Raw genomic sequence first — 23,299 nt, forward strand, 5'->3', positions numbered from 1 at the left:
ACATATTTAAAAAACATGTCTTTATTTAATGGTAACGTAAATACATTGTCAATAGGAACAAAGTATCGTCAATCTGCAATTCGGTAATACCTAATTTCTTAATCCTATTTTGAACTTTTTCTAATTGTTGTTTCTCAGACGGTGTCATCATTTCTGCAATCTGTGAACAATTTGAATGGAGTTAATCTGTTACTGAACAATTACAAAGAATATAATAATGAAAATTATATGCACCTCTGCTAATTGCTCTTCGCTAGCACCGTGTTCTTTCAAATTAGTCGTAAGGGTTTGCATTCGCAATTGTTTATCGATCATCCGCTTATTGCTGCTTGCTTCATACTCTCGTCTTTGCATAATATTGTACAGTGCATGATAACAGTGCTCCACTTCCATATGAACAACCAAATTTAAATCAATATGAAATAGGAAAAATGTTTTTATTGGTGCAGCTGATACTCCAGATTTCTTTATTTCCTGTATTTGTAAATAATTCTCTTGCAAGAGAGTATACGTCAAATGCTTCGCTTCTTTTGCCGGAATCATCGCCAGTTGTTGAATTTGCTCCTGTTCAATGTACTTTCTATTACGCACTAATCTGTATAGTAAAATGAAGATACTTAAGTTAATCAATGTTAAAATCCCAAAATTCCTACCTAAAGTATAATGTTAAAATCCTGAAGTACCTAAAAATTCTGGCTGCTTTTGAACCAAATCGCTCCATTACAATATTTTCTAATGTGGTCCATGTTAATTGTTTAAACGCCTCTTTCATATTAACGCTATATTGACCACCTCCCGAATCCCCAACTCGTTTTAAAAATTGACTAGAATCTTCCTCTGAAACAATACATTTAGCTAAGTATTATGCAATGTTCTTCGGAATATTTAGGCAGTTTAAAAGTACACTTTTTACAATGTTTGTACCAATTAGACGTAAATATTGATCAAGATATTGTATAAGTAATGGACAATCGACTTTTCTAACTGCTTCTTTTATTTCTGTAAGAGGTATTGGATTGGATGTGTCTTCCCATGATGCTGTCCGTAAATACATAAGAATCAATAACTGTCTCATCAACACTCCTGCATTTTCGTCAAGTCGTCTGCTTATAGCTGATATAATAATTTGATCCCTATAGATTACATTGCAAATTTCTCATGTGTTTTATGTACACAATAGTTTTGCAGCTCTTACCTAAAGTCCTGAGTAAAACGATCAAAATTAACTTTCCAATAAATTTTACTATCTCCACAATCAATATCATTTCCTTCTATTCTTTTAGTAATAGCAGCCAAATTCAAATCTGGTAATGTAAAATTACATTTTTCATTTCTCTCTTCAATTGTACCTAAACTGCGCATTAAAAACTGGTTTTTGACAAGTAATTCAAATTTCTCTTTTAAAACTGGAACTGATGGTTGCAGATCAGCTAAAAATACAAGTACATAGTTAATAGAACAAAATTTTTTATCAAAATTATTGTAATATAATATATACAATTATTTTTTAAGTTAAAATTTAAAACTATAAATTTACATACAAGGTGATTGTTCAATCTTTTTATATGTCTTTGCGATTGCTTCTGAAGCTGTCATATATCCATTCATTAATACTTCTTCGAGAATCATCTCGCACTCATTTCCACACATTGATTTTACAAAGAATATATACCTATTAAAATTAAAACATTTAAGTTATATGAATCTTTCTTATTTTCATTTATTTGTAAATTGAAAGCAACAAAATTCGTGTTATATAAATTACATATTACCTTGGGTAACGAAGAATGAGTAAAACATTTTCTACAATTAAAGAATATTCCATCCCCTTTTCTGCTTGATTGTACGTAACAAGACCATGTTTTATTAAAACGCATAATGATTCTTTAATCTAAAAACAACATTAAACATATGTCATAAATGAGAAATAAATTAATTAAAATAAATTAATGTATACCTTTGTTATAGGAAGATGTGTTGTATGACGAATTAATCCTATTGGTCTTGCACCATGTTTAAATAAATCTTCAGCTACAGATTGCACAATCTGACCAAAGTGCTCAAATAAAATAGAAAAGCACAACTTTCTACACATTAATGACATGTCGTTATTCTTTTTATACAAATTTTGCTAACCAAACATTTATAAGCATAAATTACTGTACATAAATCATTTAATTCTAAAAGATATAAAGCCGAGGACATATGTTTTATGAATTAACATCTTTTGTTAAAAGTTCGGCCATATTGTTTTCATAACCTCTTACGAAATTATAATTACGAAATAAACGCGCAACTACAATTCAAATCTACAAAATCAAATCTACAAAAATTATTATCTCCATATATATTTTTTTACAACTATATAGAAATTTTAATACAAATTATACATTTGATTCTTTATGTACAGTACACTAACTAAAGTACACTACATTAGTTCGAACAATTTAAAAGCCTTCTGTTTTGAAGACCATGTGCTTATACAAAATATAAGGTTAATTTCTAAAAGTAGACCAATCATGGAGTAAACAACTTGTAAATTGCACTTAATGTTATAGAAGATTCCAAGGAGTATAAATAATGTTTTTATAACATATTTATAATATATTTACATAATTCATATAGGATGTATTTAAAAAACAACCTTGTTATATGTATACATTAGAAAGCTAAATTTTTCTTTGCGTACGATTCAAACGATATCATATCCTTCATAACCTTTGTAATTTCATAGAAATGCTTCTTAAGTATCATTGGTTATCATTACTTAGAAATTCGTATTTCATGCAATTCCGAAAAAGGTAAAATCACCGAAAGCATTAAAGATAGCGAAATATAAACGCGAACGTACACAAAGAACGTATTATTCTTGTTAATAAATTTCTAAAAGCTATATAATATATTAAAGTGTGCGGCACCGTGGATGTAGAACTTCCGGCGGAACAGCATTGTCGCAGATGATCACGTGATCGAAGATCGACTTCTTCGTTTGTGGCCACGAGGTTTTGTGGTGAAAATTAAGTTTACCGGGTGGAAAAGGCCCTATATTTTTGTATTTATACAAAAATGCCCTCCAGCAATCCCTTGCCACCCAAAGAAAATGCCTTGTTTAAACGAATTCTGGTGAGTAATATGTAATCAAAACGCTCTGTTTTGGACCCCACTCTCCGGTTAATAAGAGTATTCATCATGCTGTAATGATGAAGCACTCTTCGAAAAATTGTGAAAAATTCACTGGCAATCATGGGTCATAAAAATTTTACCGATCTTATGAATGAAAACATGATTTTTTGTTTATCTTTTACGATACTTTATAATGCCAGTTTATTGAAGTACATAGTATTGAAATCATGAAAACGTTTTATCCTATGAAACGTATTTATGTTTCTTGCAGAGGTGTTACGAACACAAACAGTATAAAAATGGGATAAAGTTTGCAAAGCAAATTTTATCAAACCCTAAATTTAGTGAACATGGAGAGACCTTGGCAATGAAAGGTCTCACTCTGAACTGCTTAGGTCGCAAAGAAGAAGCATACGATCATGTCCGGAGAGGTCTTAGGAATGATTTGCAATCTCATGTTTGTTGGCACGTTTATGGACTTTTACAACGCTCGGATAAGAAATACGATGAAGCCATTAAGTGTTATAGAAATGCCCTTAAATGGGACAAGGATAACATTCAAATTCTTAGGGACTTATCGCTGCTTCAAATTCAGATGAGGGATCTGGAGGGCTATAAGGTAAATCCTTTATATGAAGGACCTTATTTCTATTTATTGTATATGTATAATTTGTTTTATTCTTGTTTCTTTTTCATTAATGGCATTATCAACGTAATTTTTATTTAATAGTAGTATTTATTTCCATATTTTTTTTTTAGGACACAAGGTACCAGTTATTTATGTTACGTCCTACACAGCGTGCTTCATGGATTGGTTTCGCTATATCATATCATTTATTAAAGGACTATGAAACAGCACTTAAAATTTTGGACACATTTCGAAATTCCCCAATGGTATGTATTCTAATATTATGTAAAAAGAAAAAATGTTGTATTAAATAATGCAATATCGAATTTATTTTTTTTTAATATTGATAATATTATAATATGTAATATTGAGATATTTTTAATATTTGCAGATTTGTTATGATTATGAGCACAGTGAGTTGCTATTGTACCAAAATATGGTTATCCAGGAATCAGGGGAATGTGAACAAGCATTGAAACATCTTGACAAGTATAGTGATCAAATTTGTGATAAAGTTACTGTAAAAGAAACATATGGTATGTTATAAATTTTTACAACTAAATTATGAAAACTAATTGTAAGTGTTTTACAATAATTTTTTTTAAACTAATTTCCTGTTTTTTGTAGGTAAATTAAGATTACAATTAAAACAATATGCAGAAGCAGCACAGGTTTATAAAGAACTTTTAAATATAAATCCTGAAAATACAACTTATTATGCTAGGCTAGCAGAGGCTGAAAGACACACAAAACCTGAAGAAACATTAGCTATGCTCCAAAGATACGAAGAATTGTTTCCTCGAGCGTTAGCGCCGCGTCGCTTACAACTAAATTATGCATTAGGGGATGAATTTAAATCATTAGTAGATCGGTACTTACGAAGAGGTACGATTTGTTTATTGAAAATATTTTTACAAAGAGTCTAAGTTACTTATTGATATTTTATTTACACCATAGGCCTTCATAAAGGTGTACCACCCCTATTTGTAAATCTTCGTTCTCTATATAACGATCAACAGAAGGTTGATACTATACAGTCTTTGGTTTTGGAATACAAGGAAGCATTAAAAGCTCATGGGCATTTTAGCGACCAAGAGAAAGACAATGCGCGAGAGCCAGCTTCAGCACTGTTATGGACTTATTATTATTTAGCACAACATTACGACCATCTTGGACTTACAGAAAAAGCGCTAAATGAAATTGATGCTGCCATAGAACACACACCTACACTTATAGAACTTTTTGTTACCAAAGGCCGCATTTATAAGGTAAATTCCGTGTTCGGTTTTTGTAATATATATTTATATTTCTTTAATAATGTAATTAATTGTGCATGTACATTCTTAGCATGCTGGTAATGTTCAAGAGGCTTATAAGTGGTTAGACGAAGCGCAAGGATTAGACACAGCAGATCGATATATTAATTCTAAATGTGCCAAGTATATGTTGCGTGCAAATCTCATCAAAGAAGCGGAAGAAACGTGTGGCAAGTTTACTAGGGAAGGGGTTTTAGCCATGGAGAATCTAAATGAAATGCAGTGTATGTGGATTCAGACAGAAGCAGCTAACGCTTACAAACGCCTTGGAAAGTATGGGGAGGCATTAAAGAAATGTCACGAAGTTGACAGGGTAGGTTTTAACATCCTATATTTGCAAGTAATAATTTATTATTAGCCGCTCTCAAACGATTTCTATCAATTATAGCACTTTTCTGAAATCATAGAGGATCAATTCGACTTTCATACCTACTGTATGAGAAAGATGACCTTGAGGTCTTACGTGGGTCTTCTAAGGTTAGAAGACGTGCTACGAGCTCATCCATTTTATTTTAAAGCAGCAAAATGTGCAATGGAGGTTTATTTACGACTACACGATGAACCATTGCCCGATCCGACACAGACGCAAGAAATCGACACCGGTAAGTCTACATTCTTTGCATTGTTTATTTTTATCAATCAGCTACTAACTATCGCCGAGTCGTTTATATTTACTACATATTCGTGAACAATGATCAAGGGTATAGTGCTCATGTGGTTTTACTTATTTTTGCCATGGCTTCTAAGGAAGGGCTCATGAATTTGTGTTTGGAATTTTTTAGATTTAAATATGTATTTATTTTTATGCAACTTTAAACGATCGATTTCTTAAAAATCATTTGTCATTACATTGGAAGTCACGTATTGTTTAAAAAAGATAGTTTACAACCTATTTTAATCCTACAATAATAATATCATCTATTAAGAACGTCACTTATATTCATCGCATATATATTTACAATAAATTCCTCGAATAATACAAAATTCGTAGAGTATCATACAAGAATTAACATAAAATAATACCGATATTATAATCGAATGTGAGCACCATATATGTGATTTTTCTAATAATATGTCATGCTTTTATCAATATTTTGCTTACAAGGAAGGAAACTTTGTCTTTCTAAGCAATGTTTATTTCATGCATGTTCGAATATAATATATTTCGTGTAACACGGTTTATGAAAAATGCACTCGGAGCTCTATAATTGAATCTCTACATCGTCAATCATAACTATATGTACACGGTATGCGTTTACTATCGATCATTAATCACAGACAACGCGCGAGTACATGACGGTCATTCAAAGTACTCGCGCATACCTATCGTCGCACACAAGCGGCGTTACACACAATATCGCATCTGTATCAATCTAAAGCAGGGTTGGGGAGAAGGGGAGAAGTTAGGTCACATAAATTAAGCATTTTATATAGCGTAACTGAGGCGTCGATAACCATCTAACTTAATTGTACATTACGCATACAAGATATATCCGTATATATATTTACACATAGAATAAATATCCTAATAACGGTACACAACGTTCTGACGTTGATTTCCGCGTCGCGTTCCATATGACACGCATTTCCATCGTGCGTCCCCGATGATTGGTATGGCATTGTGCGGCTGCCTCGTCGTGTACCCGTATCACACGTTGTCTGGCCTCCGTCGACGTCTTAGTAGCCTCGTTCCTCTCGACTTTGAGTAGAGGTGACCGGCGTTCTGCTCCGGCCTCTGCGTGATCGCCTGCGGCGTTAGGAAGTAAAAGTGACCCCCATCGCCTGGCAATCTGTACGCGAAATAGGCCTTTGGCTTCTCCGGCTGGTTCTCTTGCACTGGAATCGGGTCGATGAATTCGGCGTCTGGATTTATAGTAGGTCGTGGGTGGCGGTAGTTCACTTTGATATCGTCTTCCAACGATATGGGTAGCTGGGGATACGTGTCGTCTAGCTCTTCCGGAGATTCTACGACCGGTACGTAGTTGGTGGGTGGACCGTTTCTTGGACTCACAAGTGGCTGCGGTGGATAAGCGCGGATCGCTGCCAAGGGTTGGTCATCCCTGTTGGGTATTCTATAATTGGGTGGCTGTTGTTGGTTTGGATCGACCACCGTGATGAATTCACTGTCGGGATTAATAGGAGGCAGAGGTCGCCTGTAGTTGACAAGAATGTCGTCTTTGAGGGAGTATGGTCTCTGAGACTGGTCTCCGTAATGCACTTTAACCTTAGGTGTCTTATACACAGGCGATTCGGGGGTGTCGTAATTCTCCACATAGGTATTCACGTAATCCGGTCTTTCGGTAATACTGTTCGTCTTGGAGTACATGGGAGTCGTGCTCGGTATACCCTTATGCGGTATCTTCTTGCCAAAGATGGTGAAATACTCCTTCGTGACATCATCCAGGAACTTCTCGTCCTGTTGAGTATAATAAGCATGTTGAGGATTGTCCGTGGTACTTATCGCTGAATGCGCTGTCGTCGAAGGATAGATCGGCTGTTGATTCTTATACGGTTGCGGCCTGACTCTCTTCTGAGGCAATGATTCATTCTCATAATCGTATCGATGATTATTATACCTTCCATTGACTTTAACGTTCTGATACTCGTTGAATGCGTTAGTTTGCTCTTGCTCGTACTGCTGCCTTTGATTTCCATGCTTCGAGTAGTCCGCTGCTTCGAAACTGTACTGATAAATCGGCTTTGATTTCGCCTCTTGCCTGTAATAAGCCTGCGGCTTTGAGGTGGTGTAATAGGGCTGCACAGAGACGGCTGGACGAGCAGATATGGCTTGATAGTAAAGAGGCGCGTGATCAAGTAACATTCGTTGACCCTGAGTTCTCGTCGAGCCGCTCTCGTACTTCGGTGAGCTTTGCGTGACTGTCGTGTCACTGTAGCGAATGGGCGCGGAATTTTTCACCGGAGAGCCGATAAACTTGATACTGTAGTCCTTCGATGTTTCTCGCGACGGAATTGCCTCCACGTTGTAATACTGCTTTTTCTTTTCCTCGGCTCGTGGTTGCGTCACAGTTTCATAAAAAGGCGATTCGGTGGTAGTCTTGTAATAAATCGAATTTGGAGTGGTATGAAAAGGTGGTTCGTGAGATTCTTCGTAAAAGTAGTAAGAAGCCTGACTGGGCGATCGTTCCGGGTTGCTAGTGGTAATAATACTCTTTATCGAGGCCGGCGTTACTTCCACAGGTCTTTCCAAGGTGGACTGCGTGGACGTGTAGTACGTCACTATCGGAATCGTTTTACTGGTCACTAGACGCGACCACGCTTCATTCTTCTCCTGTATATTCTCTTGATTGGTTACGTGATTTTGTGCTAACGAACCGATGTTGTAGAATTCTGGGTTATCAAGCGTAGTCGATTTATCCGGCGTCGATGTCGTAATTTCTATATAAGGGACTGTCCTTACGTTGGGCTTGGCGGTAAAATTTTTGTCTGTAAAATTTTTATACCTTGTTCGACCGTACGTCTTTGTAACACCTGACATACCAATGGACGTCCTGGATTTTGTGGTTTGCGTTAGGTTTGGCACTGTAGTGGAACTCTTGTATTGCTTCGTAGTTAATTTCCTAGGTGGTAGATAGGTAGGTCTGGGTCTTGGTACGGGAGTAGTTTCTGGTCGCTTCGTGTACTTCTTCGTCGTGGTCTTCTTGTCCTCGAGAGCAGAGAAGAAGTCCGGCGGTGGTGGGAGTATAATTCCTGGAACCAGAGGACCCGGTGGCACAGCTGTCGTATTATCTTGCTGATATTGAAAACTGTATGGCGGTGGATAGTAAATAGACTGATCTTCTTCGTCATACTCCGACTGATTATTCGGCGGTGGCACGAATACTGCACCAGGTGGAATTGCGTGATAGAAGGGTGGAAAACTGCCAGGTGGTACGGTATCTGTCTTATCGTCCTTACTCTTTATGCTTGAATTTTCTTCCTCCGAAGATGCGTTCTTTGAATTCATATCGGACATTACGATAGTCCCGTTGGCTATAACAGCGAAGAGTGGACCATCCTCCGATAGTAATCCCTTGGTAAATAAAGGATCCTTTCTGTAGTCAACGGTGGCATTGGCGATCTCCTTGGTGCCATTCGGCCCGATGATCTGTATCGGGCCGCCCTCTGTGAGTTGAATGGGAAAGGGCGGCGGTACCTTTGGCTTGGATGGTATCTTGACCTGTCTCCTGGGTGCTTTGTAATTGTCGATCGGTGGCCAGGTCGGCGTGCTGTCTCCGTTGGCTTGCGGCGTCTCATGGCCAGGAAATTTCCCTCCTCTCAACACTAATACGTGATTCTCAGCCAACCAAATTTCATCCTCATCGAGACCACCCAAATTGTCGATCGTGTCCTTTGGTACTTCCGGATTGCCTAAGTAACTGATTATTCCTGGTCGTTTAGGTTGACTTCCGTAGATTTCGTTCTGTATCAGACCGTATTTCCCTTCTTTCACTTGCTGAGAGAGAGTTTTCTTCTCGTCATCCTCGTCTTTACGATTAGCCTTCGTCTCCCTCCCGTTTCCAGCAGACGATAAGAGGATACCGTCATCCCAGAACGTTTCTTGCTTCGCATCCGCTCGCAAGTGGCCTCCAATCAGTTTGTGCGACACTTTCCTTCCGGCTTCCGTAGTTATCTCGTTGTCTCTGCTGGTCGATGACTTGAAACTACGGCCGGCTGGTGTGTGCGTCCTGTCTGCTCCATGACTAGGTTCGTCCGCACCGACATTCCGTCTCTCCCTGCTCGATGATGATGTCACGATTGACAAGCAGGTCGCTAACACTGCTACCAGGAGGAGCTTTCGCACAGGAAATCTTCTCGGCATCATCTGCAACGGAAATTAAGCAACTCTTGACGTTTCGTTCAATATGATGTAAATGGTATTCATTATTTTTACTTCAATATCTATGAAACAGTATCTTCGGTATCTTAATATCTAAATGTTTTCATTTGGCATATTCATATAGCATCGGTATCTTTTTTTCTTAGGATTTATATTTTATTGCATAAATACGATATATTTATGCCTCCCAAGAAAAATCAAAGCGACTGTTTTGGTGTGAATTACTTAATGAGGTTTGACTACGATCACGTGAATTATATCCACAGTCGCGATGTATATCGTACGGTAATTTTGATAATACCGTTCAATCTTGTAATCACATCATGTGTCTTTTAGAGCAGTTCGAGTTGTTCGTCGCAAGGCATACGGTGACTGCCACCTGGCGCAACGAAAGTATAAGTTTATTCTGTGGAGGTGTTTCCGTTCCACGGGAGTAACTTTGCTTTCCCCATTGAAACGGCAACATTTTCTCAACTATTGCATGGAAATAATAATTCCTGTTATTAGAAACTGATATTAAAATACGCGGGAGACTCTTCGGACTGAATGACGAGCTTGAACGAGAATCTACATGTACGAACTTTCGATTTTACATTATACTTCTCCTATACAGTTCCACGAAATCAGTAAAATGATGTAAATTTCGTAAATTTAAAGAATAAGCAACTTTCCCCTAGGATCATCGATAGAATTTCTGAAGAAGAGTTCGATGAAATTAGGAAGATAATATTCTTCGAATCGTGACTAGGATCTCAGTGGAAGAATCGACATTTCTTCCTATCGTTAACGGAATCTCCCCGTCAATTTTCACTTTTCTATTTTCTAAATGTATTTCGATAAAATCAGCAGAATGGAACGCGAGAAATTGAGTAAAGGTTCCCTCATCGAACAGTTACTAAATTTCCGAAGAACGTTGAGACCGCACGGTTGAAATTGGCGAATTCGTCAGGCCCATTTACGTGAATTGCAATAATATGGGAATGTGGGACCGGAGGGGACCACGCCTTTCCCTCGTGAACAGTCGGTGAGCGGTCGACAAACATTCACGGGTCACTGGAGTACTAGCGCTCGTAATCACTTGCAACCGAATAACAAACCTAAACTCACGTTTCTGCATTCGCCCAGCGCACGTTGCATTAGCCACGGCCAACGTCAGAGTCGTCGATATCGCGGAAGTAACTTTGTCGTACCAAGTTTCCGACAAGAAACTGAATTTACTGCCTTTTATTTTTATCCATATCCCTGCGGATCTTTGAATGCGTTCGCGGTAAGCAAAGTCGAAGGATGTTTGAAACGAAGTTAATTGAGCTTTGTGATTTATTGCCATCGGTAAAAAGGATAATGAAGCTGCAGTTTTTGTTCTTATTACGATGAATGATAATGGCAATGTTGGCAATTAGCTGTTTACGGTCCTTTGTAAATGGAATGACGACGATAGTCCTTGAATGAGGTATTAGGAGAGTAATTGATGGCTTGGACATTGTTTGAGGAACGAGTTAGAGAGAAGTTAGTGAGTGTTGAAGAGTTTCGTAATTGGAAAATGTTAATATGGTTGAACATCGACGAAAATAATTTATCTTTTCAAACTGATCCAAGGGAGGAAGAAAGACATTTGGTTTTAAGAAAATCCTTAAGACTATTAAAAAACGTTCGATATCAAAAAATTTGCGACTTATAAAAAATATTTATAAAACGTGTTAAAAAGACACTTGTCTATTAGAAAATATTGAAAAAATACCACCGTCGGTTCAAGATTTCACTGTTCTCCGCGAGACTGTTGTATCGGAAACGTCTTTTTAAACTATCAAATACACTGATAGCATGTTGCGGGGACTAAAAGAGTACCTTTCTCTCGGTTTCCGGAGCGGTCGCGAATCTGGACGATAATCGTTCAGCAGGACGTCGTGAATGGTGTGTAATCGAGTTGCCACACGCAATAATGCGCTTCTTCCGAGGGGAACGTAGGTTTTTCAAACGAAGAACGAGCACACACGCACACGCGATGATACTTTACCACGAGTGCCAGCGATTTCTCTCGGCGAGCGGCTTTTTAATCGAAACGGAACGAAAACGTGACGGAATCGAGGAATTCCTCCGCATGGAAATCGGCTTTGTTTGATTCCGTCTCTGTCTTTAAATCATCTTCTTCGGGAAGCTATTTGACGCTCGAACAGATAACGATTAATCTAATCCGCATGCCGACGATTGCTCGCTTAACGCGTCCCGATCGAGAGCTAACCATCGCGTGTATTTTGCTTTCTCCACCTCGGAAGCAATGACTTTGAGATCGGCTGTCCGGCACGAATGCAGCAGTCCGCTAATTTAAAACGCATTTGCTGTTCTCGCGTCAGCTGTTCGCTTTCCTCGCGACCGCAAGACCTGCTTCTACCACGAGGAAGACTCCTGTCGCCAGAACGCGTCTTTCGAAGGTCAGTCACGTCCCTGGAGACACGATCGTCTAACTTTTCCTTGGGAAACACTTTCAAACGTCTCACCAACTAATACACGACCACTGACAATATTCGTTTCACTCTCCTTTGAGAAAAAAAAGCACGAACGAAGACGTACGTCTGAACCATCTAACGCATTCACGGTATTCTAGGTGTAAAAGTCGAGTAAAACGTTTTCTAATCCTTCTATCGAGCGTTCTGATGTGTTGTCCCGGTTCATAGACACTTTAACAGGACAAACATCGATCAGAAAATCAATGGAACGTGCGACAAGAAGGCGAAGCTGGCGAACAACCGCTCGCGCCGGCATGGTACACGTGACTGGCCGGTTTTCATCACCTTTCCCGGTGCACTGGTTCGCTCAAGGACGTTTGTTCCGAAAGGTGGAGCCATTTCCAAGCGATACGTCTAGCTGGAAAGGAGGAAGTCGTTGCCAGTTAAGATTCGTACGGTTCACGCGATCGCGATCGCCGCCTCTTTGCTGGATGGCGATACCGTCTTGTTCGTCGAACGTTCGCCTCGATCGGGCGGCAGGTAGCATGAATCCACTTGGCTCAGATCGCTATACGAAAAACGATTTCGAAACGTAGGCTTTCACTTTCGTGCACCACGCATTGTCAGCCTTTTTACTCGATAAGGGATTTAAATGACGCAAATCGGGCTACGGGATCAAGCTTTCTTTAGTTCAGGCAACGATGTCTCCGATCGTAGATAAGGCACTCTGATAGTTTCATTCTGATAGATTTACTTAATGTTCTGATTTTTAAATCAGTTTCAATCGAAATGCAAGATGCTTTGTTAAGTGTTTCTTGGAACGTTTTAATCGATGCACGCGGTTTTCACCTTTCAGCGAATTGGACTAAGGAACGTTTTAATACAGTTGTGGCATTAACGAGAAGGGGTTAACTCGTTGTAAGCAGATCTGATTTCTTAATTGGATTCTAAATTAATTTCCTACAGACTTGAGAAATTGCCAGTGGCCGTGTGGACGCTATTCGTTGATATTAATAATTCACTACCTTTGAATAAAATGAGATTCTAAGAACAGAGCGATGAGTTTAATTTCTTGATAGTTTTGCATAGGTCTTTTACATTCTTCTTATGTAATAGATTCGTTCTTAGCAATTTACTTCTCATCTAATTTAATCAGGAATTTCCAGCTGAATTCAAAACACGCTGCTCTGCAAGAACAATGCACAAAATTTAGATTCTTCTCGACTTTAATAATAAATCATAGATTAAACGTGAAGGCTAACTTACTCATATTTTATCTGGAGTTCGGCAACAGGTTAAGCGCAACGTATACGAAATTTCAAACAAATAATTAGCATAACCGCTCAGATACGACATTTCAAATTCACCGTAGAGGTGATTTTAATTTCATCCTACTAGTCACGGACTGAAAGCCCTTCGAGTCAGAAAGAAAAAGTTTCGTTTCTCCCGGTGCTCCATTTCTGGGTGTTCGCAAAGGGCCGACCGATTTGACGAACTATCGTAAAACTGACGAACGTCGTATGCCGGGCGGTTCTACGCGTTCCGCAACGCGGATTGTCGATTTTTCGCGACGTGATGTAAGAAGAACGATCTCTGTGGCGTGGTAAGTGCGGTTACGCTATCGTTGCGACCGAACCTGCTGTAATATCGTTTCTCGAAGCCAGATTTTCTAGTCCTGCCACTGTGCAATTCTTGATCCGAGCGATTTCGTTTCGAATAGCTCGAGGAAAGTCGCGTACTCGGCTAGTAGTAAAGTCACGTTTGTAATTCAGTGTCTAGAGTAACCATAGTATATCATGGTCTTTGTAGATGTAAATAGGTATGGGAATGAATAGCCGAATGTACGTAGTTAATTTTTTTAGTTTGTTTCAATTCTGCGCAGTACTACAGCGCATTTGAAACGATACTGTTATCACAATATTTAGATTGTTAACACATTATTTCACATTGTGTATGGGATCAAGTTCGCGTATAAAACAGCGTATTTATTGAAAATGTTTGGGAAGACTGGGAAATGTAACTCGAATGCACGATGTGTTAATCATTTCGATACGATCACTGACTTTACTCGACAGTCACCGGTTGCTTACGTACTGTCGTGCATTGACTTCGGTGTTATGGCGATTCACGTAAATTCTTGATAAGATATTCGTATAACTTCCTTGGTAGCTTCGATATAACATTCGACGAAGTATAGCGACAACGTCATTATATTTGGAAATGAACCTTGATACGAAAAAATTATACGTGTCCGACTTACGTTTCCAATTTGACCTCATTGAAAATTATGCCGTTAGTTCGATGACATTCTATAGAAATTTTACAGTCAGAAAAATATAAATTTATGAAATTGGATAGGTTCACACTATCGATCTCGTTTTTGGTCGCGGTTTGACGGCGCGCGCTAGCACGTGGCCTTGAATGCAGGTCATCAAAAGCGTGTGCAACGATATGGCATTGAATCGCGGTGAGGGAACGACGCGGCGGCGGTTCGTCAGAGGCGGTGAAAGGCTGTGTGCGGTTCAGGAGCCGATTCCAACAGCGATTTATCCATCAAATATCGTTCGATTGAAACCTCGGAAACGCCATGAGGAGTGAGAAGCCGAGGAATAGAGAAAGAAAGAGCCATACCGAGGCAACACGTTGCATAGCTCGTGTGACGAGCGCGCGTGCCTCGCGTAAGGCTCCCGCGCGCGCGTTATCCAATTCGATTTACGCTTTCAGCTACTTTCCTTTTTGTTTCGCGTCGTGCTCGCTGAGCAGCATTAATTCCTTAACGCCGTGCTAACACCTGCGAGCAACTTTCGGCGCGTCGCTCGTTTAACTATGCTTCCTGTTATGACAGAATGACTTTACCCTCCTTCGTCCACTTTATCACGGAATTAAGCTTGTTAAATTATAGTTATTTTGTACGAGTATTTTGAAGAACTGTTACTCTGATGAATATTTTAGAGCAATCAAACGCGAAGAACACAGAAAAGATAGGATAAAAGTCTATTCTTTCTGATATTCTGCCTATTATGTTACTTGGTGGTTAAAAATATTTCGATATAAGATAAATGAAAAAGTAAATAACCTGATGATGGTAGATTTAAGTTTCGTTTTTTTTATCGTTGTTTCTCAGTGTAAATAATTGGAATTGAAATTAGAGTTTAAGCTAAACTTGGCCACAGACGTAACTTGCTTTTATCGAATCGGAACTACATAATGGTTACAACATGTGTGATTCAATGTTACGCCAACTATTAACATATTACTTATCTATGGTTTCTAAGTCATTGACCCATAAATATATTGTCTGTTACATTGCACTGTCGCACTGATCAAGAACCAGTCTATCACGCCATAAGACAAGATTTGTGATTTCTTTCGTCATCTACCTGTCGATTCTTTTTATGTCATAATTTCTTGACAATCTCACGCCTTTGACATAGAACGTGTTCTCTTTCCTTGCACCAAAGAAACAAAGGTTGTTTTCTTCATTTTGCGATTTTGTTTAGAATTTATTCTCGTTTGGTTTATTTTCATGCTTTTTGTTCTCGAAGCGCACAAGTCACGTATTTTACGATGTACGTTGGACAGAAAGCTTTTTATAATTTTCTTTTTCAACATCGACGTTCGAAGAAATAGGATAACTGTAGGAAATTTCGCAAATTTCCAAATTTTCACACTATTCGCATTATTCGCGACTTTGCATTTATGTAACGAAACGGTGAAAGCTGAATCCAGCGTCGACTTTGACTTATTTTTGTCACGATGTTTAACAGTAAAGTGGAGTATCTGTCTCTCAAATGGATGAATTTAATTTTAGAAAAGAAAAGGGCTTTTTGCAGAAAAACTGTTGCAGATAACCGAATTTTTTTTTTTAAAGATATTTCGATAATTGCGTAATATCTATTTAATGTAAATAATCATCAGGTTTTTGTTTCATGATTTTAGTTTCTTGTAAAAATTGAAAACCCTCCGTGTAAACCGACGTCATTCGCCTTTCGAAATATTTATAGACGTCTCGAAGAATTCCAGATATTTGGCTAATGAGTTTGTATCGCGTATGTATTAAAATTTCTGGAATTAATTACTCGGAAAGAATGTGAACAATTTCAAAAATATTGGTCTGCAGGTACACACGTCGAATCTTCTTCCAAGTTCGATTAATATTCTGCGAAATTACAAATTCAAACCTCCATTCATTTTCTGAAACTTTTTTATGCAAGTTCTGCATCTTTTCTTAATGCTCTTTTCCAAATGCTTAATGCTCGGAGTTTCTTTTCGTTTCGAACTCAATTATTTGACTCCAAGTCGGTCGTTGCTTTGTTTCGAAATTTTCTTGTTATGTAGTCTCTCGAAAAATTTACTATCCTTACACGTCAAGTTGCTTTATCTTCAACTCGAGCGGCTAGCTGGCATACTGCCTCGTTAATTCGCCTTCGCGCGATCCAGACGATCAGTGATTCAAGAACTTATTCGAGGTTGATTTTCGCTTCGAAGTTATCGGTGATGAGGTTGCCGGCTTGAGACTAACAGAGACGAGTATCAGCGACCGTAGTTGTACACCTTGGCATTGACCGGCTTGCACTGCAAGGCAACTCGCTTGCATAATATGCTCGTCTCGTTCATCCCGCGGCTCTACTGGATTATTCTCTTCTCTCCTCGGCACCCGTGGCTCCTTTAACGGTAGTGTGTATTGCACGCGAGAACGCGATGTATCTGCCGCATCTCCGTTTCGATGAACACAGCTATTCGGATATAATGTGTACGTGACTCATCATGTATATAGCATTCTGTTGTTTAGGACTGTAGATTCTGACGAACAGGATTTGCTCGAGGCGCTATTACGGTTGTAAAAAAACAATCAATTTCGATGATTTTTTTGTCGTCGAATATCTTCTATTCTATTGATTGTAAAATATGAAATATGGAAATTAGACAACGTTTATTTCAACACTATCATAGCTTTAATTTATGAATCATTATTTTATATCACAAAATATCTTTAATTTTTTCACATAAACGCTGCAGGATATTTATAAGGAAAGAATTGATTTACCCCCTTTTTTTTTATTTTTCTTCCATAATTACGATGTTTGCATTTTAATGGAGCTTTAATAATATGCGGAATCTTTAATTTACATTCCGCAATTTGTCGTCAGAAAGGAGAGAAATGTTTATGACCGATTTTCTCCATAATATGATTAACCAAAAGGGAGAAATGTCGTTTTTATTAAAGATATTCCGACGCGCATTATACGGAGGCTTATCAGGATGCATATAGCGTATGCGACCAATACCGGTTTACGTTTTTGTTGCGACTGTAAAAGCTGTAGGTACCGGTCAGACAAGGTTAACGGCCCAATTTTTCCACCGCGCGAACATCGTCATTTTTCGTTTTCATTTTTATCCCCCTTTTTGGATTTATTATTGCAAACAAATGACGAAATTTTTCACGGCGCAAGGATATGCAGATTTCTCCTGCCTTGAATTATTCCTGCGATACCTATTCCGATCGTCGATAGAAACGGTGTATTGTTCCAAGTAATTTAAGGAAAGCATTCATACTTTGAAAATTACTCGCGCCATCACGCAGCTATATTTATTCTCCAACTTTTTATCGAAACGAAATAATAATTTGCACATTGTCAATGTCCAATGACATCAAAGCGTCGATTGTAACGTAAAGAGTTGAATTATTTTTAACGTGACTTGGCTTGAGAATAATTTTCGCGCGAATCTCTGCTACTGACAATGAGCCAAGCAATGACAAACTATGGACCTCTGTGACAGTAATTCGTACGATAAACACGGCTTCGCTAATTTCATCAGCACGTACGTGAACAATTTCGCTCTTCGTTCGCTCACCTGTTCGCCTTCGAAATAAACGCAGGGACCGCGAATCGGTACCGTATTTCGAGAAAATAGTCGACTCTGGTGTATGACCTTTCGTCACGTATGAGGTAGATGTCCCGGTTAAAGCGTCCGTTTTAGGCAAAAATCGATCCCAAGGACTGTTATATCCACCAATTAGCCGTTAGTTTCCAATTAGTCACCGATTAGTCGGACTTTCAGTGATTTTTAACATTTAATAAACCTCGTTTCGACCAAGGTCTTCATGCTGCGTAAGTTGAAACGTCCTGTCAATGAGCGTTATAATTCAACTGGTTACGGCTGGAAAACGCAATTATTCGTCACCTGGCCTGTTAACAACTGCGTGGTGCCTAGTAATATATTTTATGCGATCCGACCATAACGTTGCCCATCGTAACAAATCTCTTGACCCAATAAAACAACGCGATAAACCTTGCAAAATTTGCTTACGTAATTTCGATATCTTCTTCATCTTCTTTCGCTTACATAAGTTTTATGGTTGTCGTATAATAATTTGAAATAAATTTTTTAAATGTTTCTTCCCATAGCTTTGCTCTATCGTTATACGCAGTTCATGAAATTTGACTATTCAAAAATTTGATAATAATACAAACGGTTAGTAATATCTTTTAGTCATTAGTTTCTCACTAACTTATAAATTTTAATAACGTTCTTCTATGAATCACAGCCAGATGACGGCGGCTGGGAATCGTTTCTCTGTGATGTGTTCGATCTGTGTTCCGTTTTGCGCGCATTCCCACGTTTCCTCTCGACCCTGTCGAGCTTGTCGTCATATCACGCCCGCGACTCTGATAGCCGCAATTAGGGACCAAGAGGGAAAGCGCGCGACGAAGGTTACGCCAAGGTTCGTGTCACATATTTTTACTCGTCGCGTCTCTCTTTTGCGTTTCTCGTGCTCTCGTACTCCAGATCGCAAGAATTTATCGTCGGCTCGATGCGCTCGTGGTCATTCGCTCTGCAATTTATTACCCAGTCGACTTTTATTCTAGGCATTTTTATCAGATAACACAGTTCTCGCTCGAGTAAAACGCAACACGTAATTTCTTGGAAGAACAGGCTCATTTTATCAAAGCTGTCGTTGTCAAAAGTTGTCAAAGTCAAAGTTGACGTTAATAGAATCGCTTCGAGGTAATTCATCGAAGGGCTTGCTCGCGTTTGTTCCTTCCCAGAAAAGCAAAAGAATTTCATCTTTAACGTCTTTAACGTCAATTATTTTCAATAGAATGTTCATCGTATTATACAATGGCCGTGAATGTATCTGGAATTTTACCTGAAAGGGCTGTATCCGATTAAACATTAAATCGATTTCTCAGTCTAACTTTGAATTCGTTGGGAGACACGTTTCCATCTTATTCCTTGTGATAAACCGTTTAAATCGTGAAACATAATTTACTAAACGCTTTGTCGCTTTCTCTCTGCGGATAGCATTTTTCTTTTACTCGACAGAAAGGGAAATTACGCAAGTTTGATAAATAGTTGCGGTTCCGGTGCTCCGATCAGCGATTCTATTTCATGACGCGTGCACGAGTCTGTCGATCGTCGAACGTAAATAACACTTTTCTTGATCCGGTGGTCTCGGTCTAAATGCGATAACTCGGAGGAACACTCGAAGGAAATTAGATTCCTAGATCGTAATTTGCTCCGCCCCTGTCTAGCGCGAGGCGATCTTAGACCTGCTGAAGAAACAAGGACGCGTTGCTCAACCGATGTTGCTGGAGTTCACGATGCTAATAATCGCGAAACGAGCACGATCGTTTGTTACAATTCTATTTAATTGCTGAACGATAGGCGAATGGACATTGGCTGACACGCTTAATTCGAGGGTACCGAGACGAACGAGCTCCCAATTGAATCCGTGCTACGCCCTCTGATCCGTATTTAGCGATGAATATCGTGTTGGTCACCAGAGGCGATCTTCATTGTTCAATTATTTATTATTAATATATTTCGTAAATGGTTTGGTGATAAAAAACAAATTTATTTCGTTTTCGAATTATCTTTTATCCTGGCAAAGATTTGGGTATTCTGTATTAGCGAATCTGATCTCTATGTTAATCGCTGTTTTATAGCATTCTATGAATTATTTAGGAACTTTTTTTAGAAATACACACACACAGAGTCGAGAAGTACCTAATCGTTTAGAAATAATTTCGTATTATGTAGCACGAATTGTAGCAGGTCTTGTTTTGAAATTAAATAGTCAATTATTTATTTCTTATAATAGAAACGCTATTATAATCCGATAAAAATCTCGTAGAAGGTACATTTACATAAATTCTCTTAATCATTCTTTCAAGCTGAATCTAATCTTGGAGCAAAGTATGCATCCTCCGAATACTTTGTAGCCAACTTACCATTCATCCATGATCCGCCTACTCGCGGTTATAGCTACGTGGTATATTATGCCTTCACAATTTCTCAATAGGACCATCAATCCTTCGATGTGACAAGAAAACAAGAGCGAGCGATAAAAATTTTCACACGTACCAAAGTACGATACAATAGCATTGTAAGTACGTGTCAAAAGATACATTTGGAAAACCATCGAGGAAGAGAGGTGTAACGAAAGTTATAGAAAAATTTAATACAAGGTATCGCGTTACAAATCGCTAAATGTTCCCATATATCTCTCCGTATTATATCCCCAGTCAATTTTTACGCGATCTAGACACGATTTGTCCGCTAGTCCCTCAAAAATATGTCGCCGGTTTTTGCCTTCGTTTTCGTCGTTGCAGTTATGTCAAAGTGAAAGCTACCGGTTAACGGCGAATAGGAAGCACGTCGATCTCCGCTGTGTTAATGACGAATCTACGTTGTAATTAAGCGGACACGTGACGAGGGCCTCGCCGTATACGCGGATCGATCTGCCGGAAATCTTAACTTTCGCGGTGCGTGGAACTGACCGGATACTGTGGACGTCTAATGCGACGTGACTACGTGAGAATCGTTGCAAGCGGAACGAATCGTTTTCCTTTTCTTCGATTTTCCATAGGTGTCGCTATAGATTTTCATGATGAACGATTTCTTTCTCCAGACTGGTCGACAGTCTTCCGCGTTGGGAGATCGGAGAAACGTTTCCCCCTTCTATGAGTCTGCCCTCTTCCAACGAACAATAATAATCCACATCCCGTCGAGCATAATTCCACGCGTTCGAGCGAACCTGTTTCTCGGAAGTGTCACGACATTTTCGTTCGTCCGATAAGAAGAAAGGTACAATAAATTCGATCAACCGGTAGTCGGCGATCGGTAGCCACGGTTTGTTATCGCGCGTGTCTAAATGTCACAAGTTGTACGGGAATATTTTCCGTCGTCGATTTGTGAAAGCACCCCGGCCTGTTTGGAATAATATTAGTCACAGCATCGATCATTCATTACACGCGAGTCTCACGATCCGGTTCTCTCTATCGTCCGTCGTTTCTACGCGTCCGGTCATGCCGACAAACCGATCGCCAACGACTTCGTTCCTCCGGCATGATATTTATCCCCCGCTGACTAACAATTATCGTGTACGTCCGTTCGATAAAACGAAGAAAAAAATGTTGTCGATAAATATTCATGCCGGAAAATGCAAGGACTCCGATCTTTTACCTGACTCGTTGTAGGCTCGCGACACGTGAACCGCTATTCGACGATGATTCACGAGAAGCTATGCCGATCGTGCCCGTTATATAAATTTCCTGAGCAGTATGCAGTCGCAAAGACGCGCCAATTCGAGTACCAGAAGACAGACGCGCGTGTCTTCGTTAGCCTTTCTTTATCGTAATTGTCGTAATATCCGAAGTGCACTTACTTCGAAACGATATTACGTCGTTCTGATTCTCTCGATCGATACCAAAATGCGCGTCAACGATTCTACGTACTTTTATTACGTTGCTTCACAGAAATCTAAACGTTATAAATCAACGATTAAGACGATCAAAGATAACTTTATTTCACTGAGACCTCACACAGTTGTCGCACGAAGTTGACGATGAATTTGAAGGGAAAAAAGCGGACTCACGATCTTCTTCTAAGCTCCGATCCACTGTTCCAGTATATCTCCCTCGATTCGACGCTACTCAGCGCTCATCTACGCGAACCAGTTACACACGCGATATGATATAGTCTTTCCAACTAATTTCAATCGATTAATTTCAACAAATACGAACGAAACGAATAGAATAGAACCGATGTATAGGACTTGTTATCACGGAGATGAGCCCATAACACGGGAAAGCAGCTCGCGGCCGCGCTGTACCACTCACTGTCCTGCTGCACTTGGACGACGATGAAGAAACGAGTAACCTCCCGGCTCGTGTGACCGTAGATCTTTATATCGGTGGATCCTACTGGCCCTGCGCCAGTGTCCCACTCTCCAACGCGCGACACGAGACAACCGGAGGAGGCCCAACGCCGTGTACACCGTGTATATGTGTATATAGTTGTGATACGATCCGCGAATCAGCAAGAGAACGACCGTGTTACTCGCGGCAAAAGGGATACACCAAGTGGATCGTGTGTGTCACGAGGCTCTCCTACGACTGCCGCGCCAGACGCGATCACGTTGTTCCGCTTGCACGCCTCTTCCACCCTTCCTTTTTGCGCCCGATACGCGCCTCTCCCCACGTTCACCACGCTGGAATTGGTCCACGCGGCGGGAATAAACCGCGATCATAGGAAAATCGCCGCGCTTTCCACCTCCTCATCGTCGATGAGTGATTAGAAATTACTCCTACACCGAGGTGGATTTTATGGTTTCAGTGTTCCCGATGATTTGGAAGTGGGACCTTCTATGTTGTTGCGAATGGTAATATAGTAACGTAAGGTTATTTGAAGCAGCTTCGATTTTGAATTTTCTACGGAATAATTAAATTTGTTGCAGATATATTAGGAGAGATCATTAGTCTGGAATGTTGTAACGAAGGAAGGAGAAAATATGGCGTAGCTTAGATCCGACAACAGAAGATATAAGAAACGCGGAAATGATTCGCGTAATTCTATATTAGGATTATTTGAGTCAGGGAAGAGGTATGATATAAACAACAAAATAACTTGCAGGAATAAAGTAATATCGAAGTTTCCTCGAAGA

At 39.3% G+C, this 23,299-nt stretch overlaps 3 protein-coding genes across 6 annotated transcripts in view; 1 reads left to right on the forward strand and 2 right to left on the reverse strand.

The window, feature by feature from the left end:
- LOC117236892 (DNA-directed RNA polymerase III subunit RPC3) lies at positions 1-2,104 on the reverse strand. The gene is made up of 8 exons (XM_033500325.1): positions 1,958-2,104; positions 1,773-1,891; positions 1,542-1,672; positions 1,196-1,430; positions 925-1,133; positions 684-837; positions 235-595; positions 1-160 (listed from the first exon to the last, which is right to left on the reverse strand). The coding sequence occupies exons 1-8, from the start codon at positions 2,102-2,104 to the stop codon at positions 26-28; spliced, it is 1,491 nt and encodes a 496-aa protein (XP_033356216.1). The 3' UTR covers positions 1-25.
- An 826-nt stretch (positions 2,105-2,930) lies between these two features.
- Positions 2,931-23,299, forward strand: part of LOC117230364 (N-alpha-acetyltransferase 15, NatA auxiliary subunit) — a 45,305-nt gene continuing 24,936 nt past the window's right edge. Inside the window, exons 1-8 of the mRNA XM_033487752.1 lie at positions 2,931-3,123; positions 3,395-3,742; positions 3,883-4,017; positions 4,143-4,287; positions 4,379-4,636; positions 4,709-5,019; positions 5,099-5,380; positions 5,456-5,669. Coding sequence (XP_033343643.1) covers positions 3,067-3,123; positions 3,395-3,742; positions 3,883-4,017; positions 4,143-4,287; positions 4,379-4,636; positions 4,709-5,019; positions 5,099-5,380; positions 5,456-5,669 — 1,750 coding nt within the window. The 5' untranslated portion in view covers positions 2,931-3,066. The remainder of the gene's footprint in view (positions 3,124-3,394; positions 3,743-3,882; positions 4,018-4,142; positions 4,288-4,378; positions 4,637-4,708; positions 5,020-5,098; positions 5,381-5,455; positions 5,670-23,299) is intronic.
- Positions 5,851-22,763, reverse strand: LOC117230348 (adhesive plaque matrix protein). Of its 4 annotated transcripts, none has more exons than XM_033487723.1 (2): positions 22,232-22,763; positions 5,851-9,889 (listed from the first exon to the last, which is right to left on the reverse strand). In XM_033487723.1, exon 2 carries the CDS (start codon positions 9,887-9,889, stop codon positions 6,716-6,718), a length of 3,174 nt encoding a protein of 1,057 aa, XP_033343614.1. In that variant the 5' UTR covers positions 22,232-22,763; the 3' UTR covers positions 5,851-6,715. The 4 variants fall into 4 exon arrangements, with proteins under 4 accessions (XP_033343614.1, XP_033343631.1, XP_033343604.1 ...); XM_033487740.1 differs by lacking the exon at positions 22,232-22,763 and adding an exon at positions 22,022-22,040; XM_033487713.1 differs by lacking the exon at positions 22,232-22,763 and adding an exon at positions 20,586-20,604.

Source organism: Bombus vosnesenskii, unplaced genomic scaffold (genome assembly GCF_011952255.1).
Source record: "Bombus vosnesenskii isolate JDL3184/JDL3185 unplaced genomic scaffold, Bvos_JDL3184-5_v1.1 scf7180000013262, whole genome shotgun sequence".
NCBI classification, from domain to species: domain Eukaryota; kingdom Metazoa; phylum Arthropoda; class Insecta; order Hymenoptera; family Apidae; genus Bombus; species Bombus vosnesenskii.

Bases quoted from the DNA above. Each gene is read 5' to 3' on its own strand.
- LOC117236892 (XM_033500325.1), bottom strand. From the start codon at position 2,104: ATGTCATTAATGTGTAGAAAGTTGTGCTTTTCTATTTTATTTGAGCAC. The intron at 1,431-1,541 runs GTATGTAAATTT...TTGTATTTTTAG, and splicing joins AAAGATTGAACAATCACCTT to CTGATCTGCAACCATCAGTT. The intron at 596-683 runs GTACTTCAGGAT...TTTACTATACAG, and splicing joins AAAGCAGCCAGAATTTTTAG to ATTAGTGCGTAATAGAAAGT.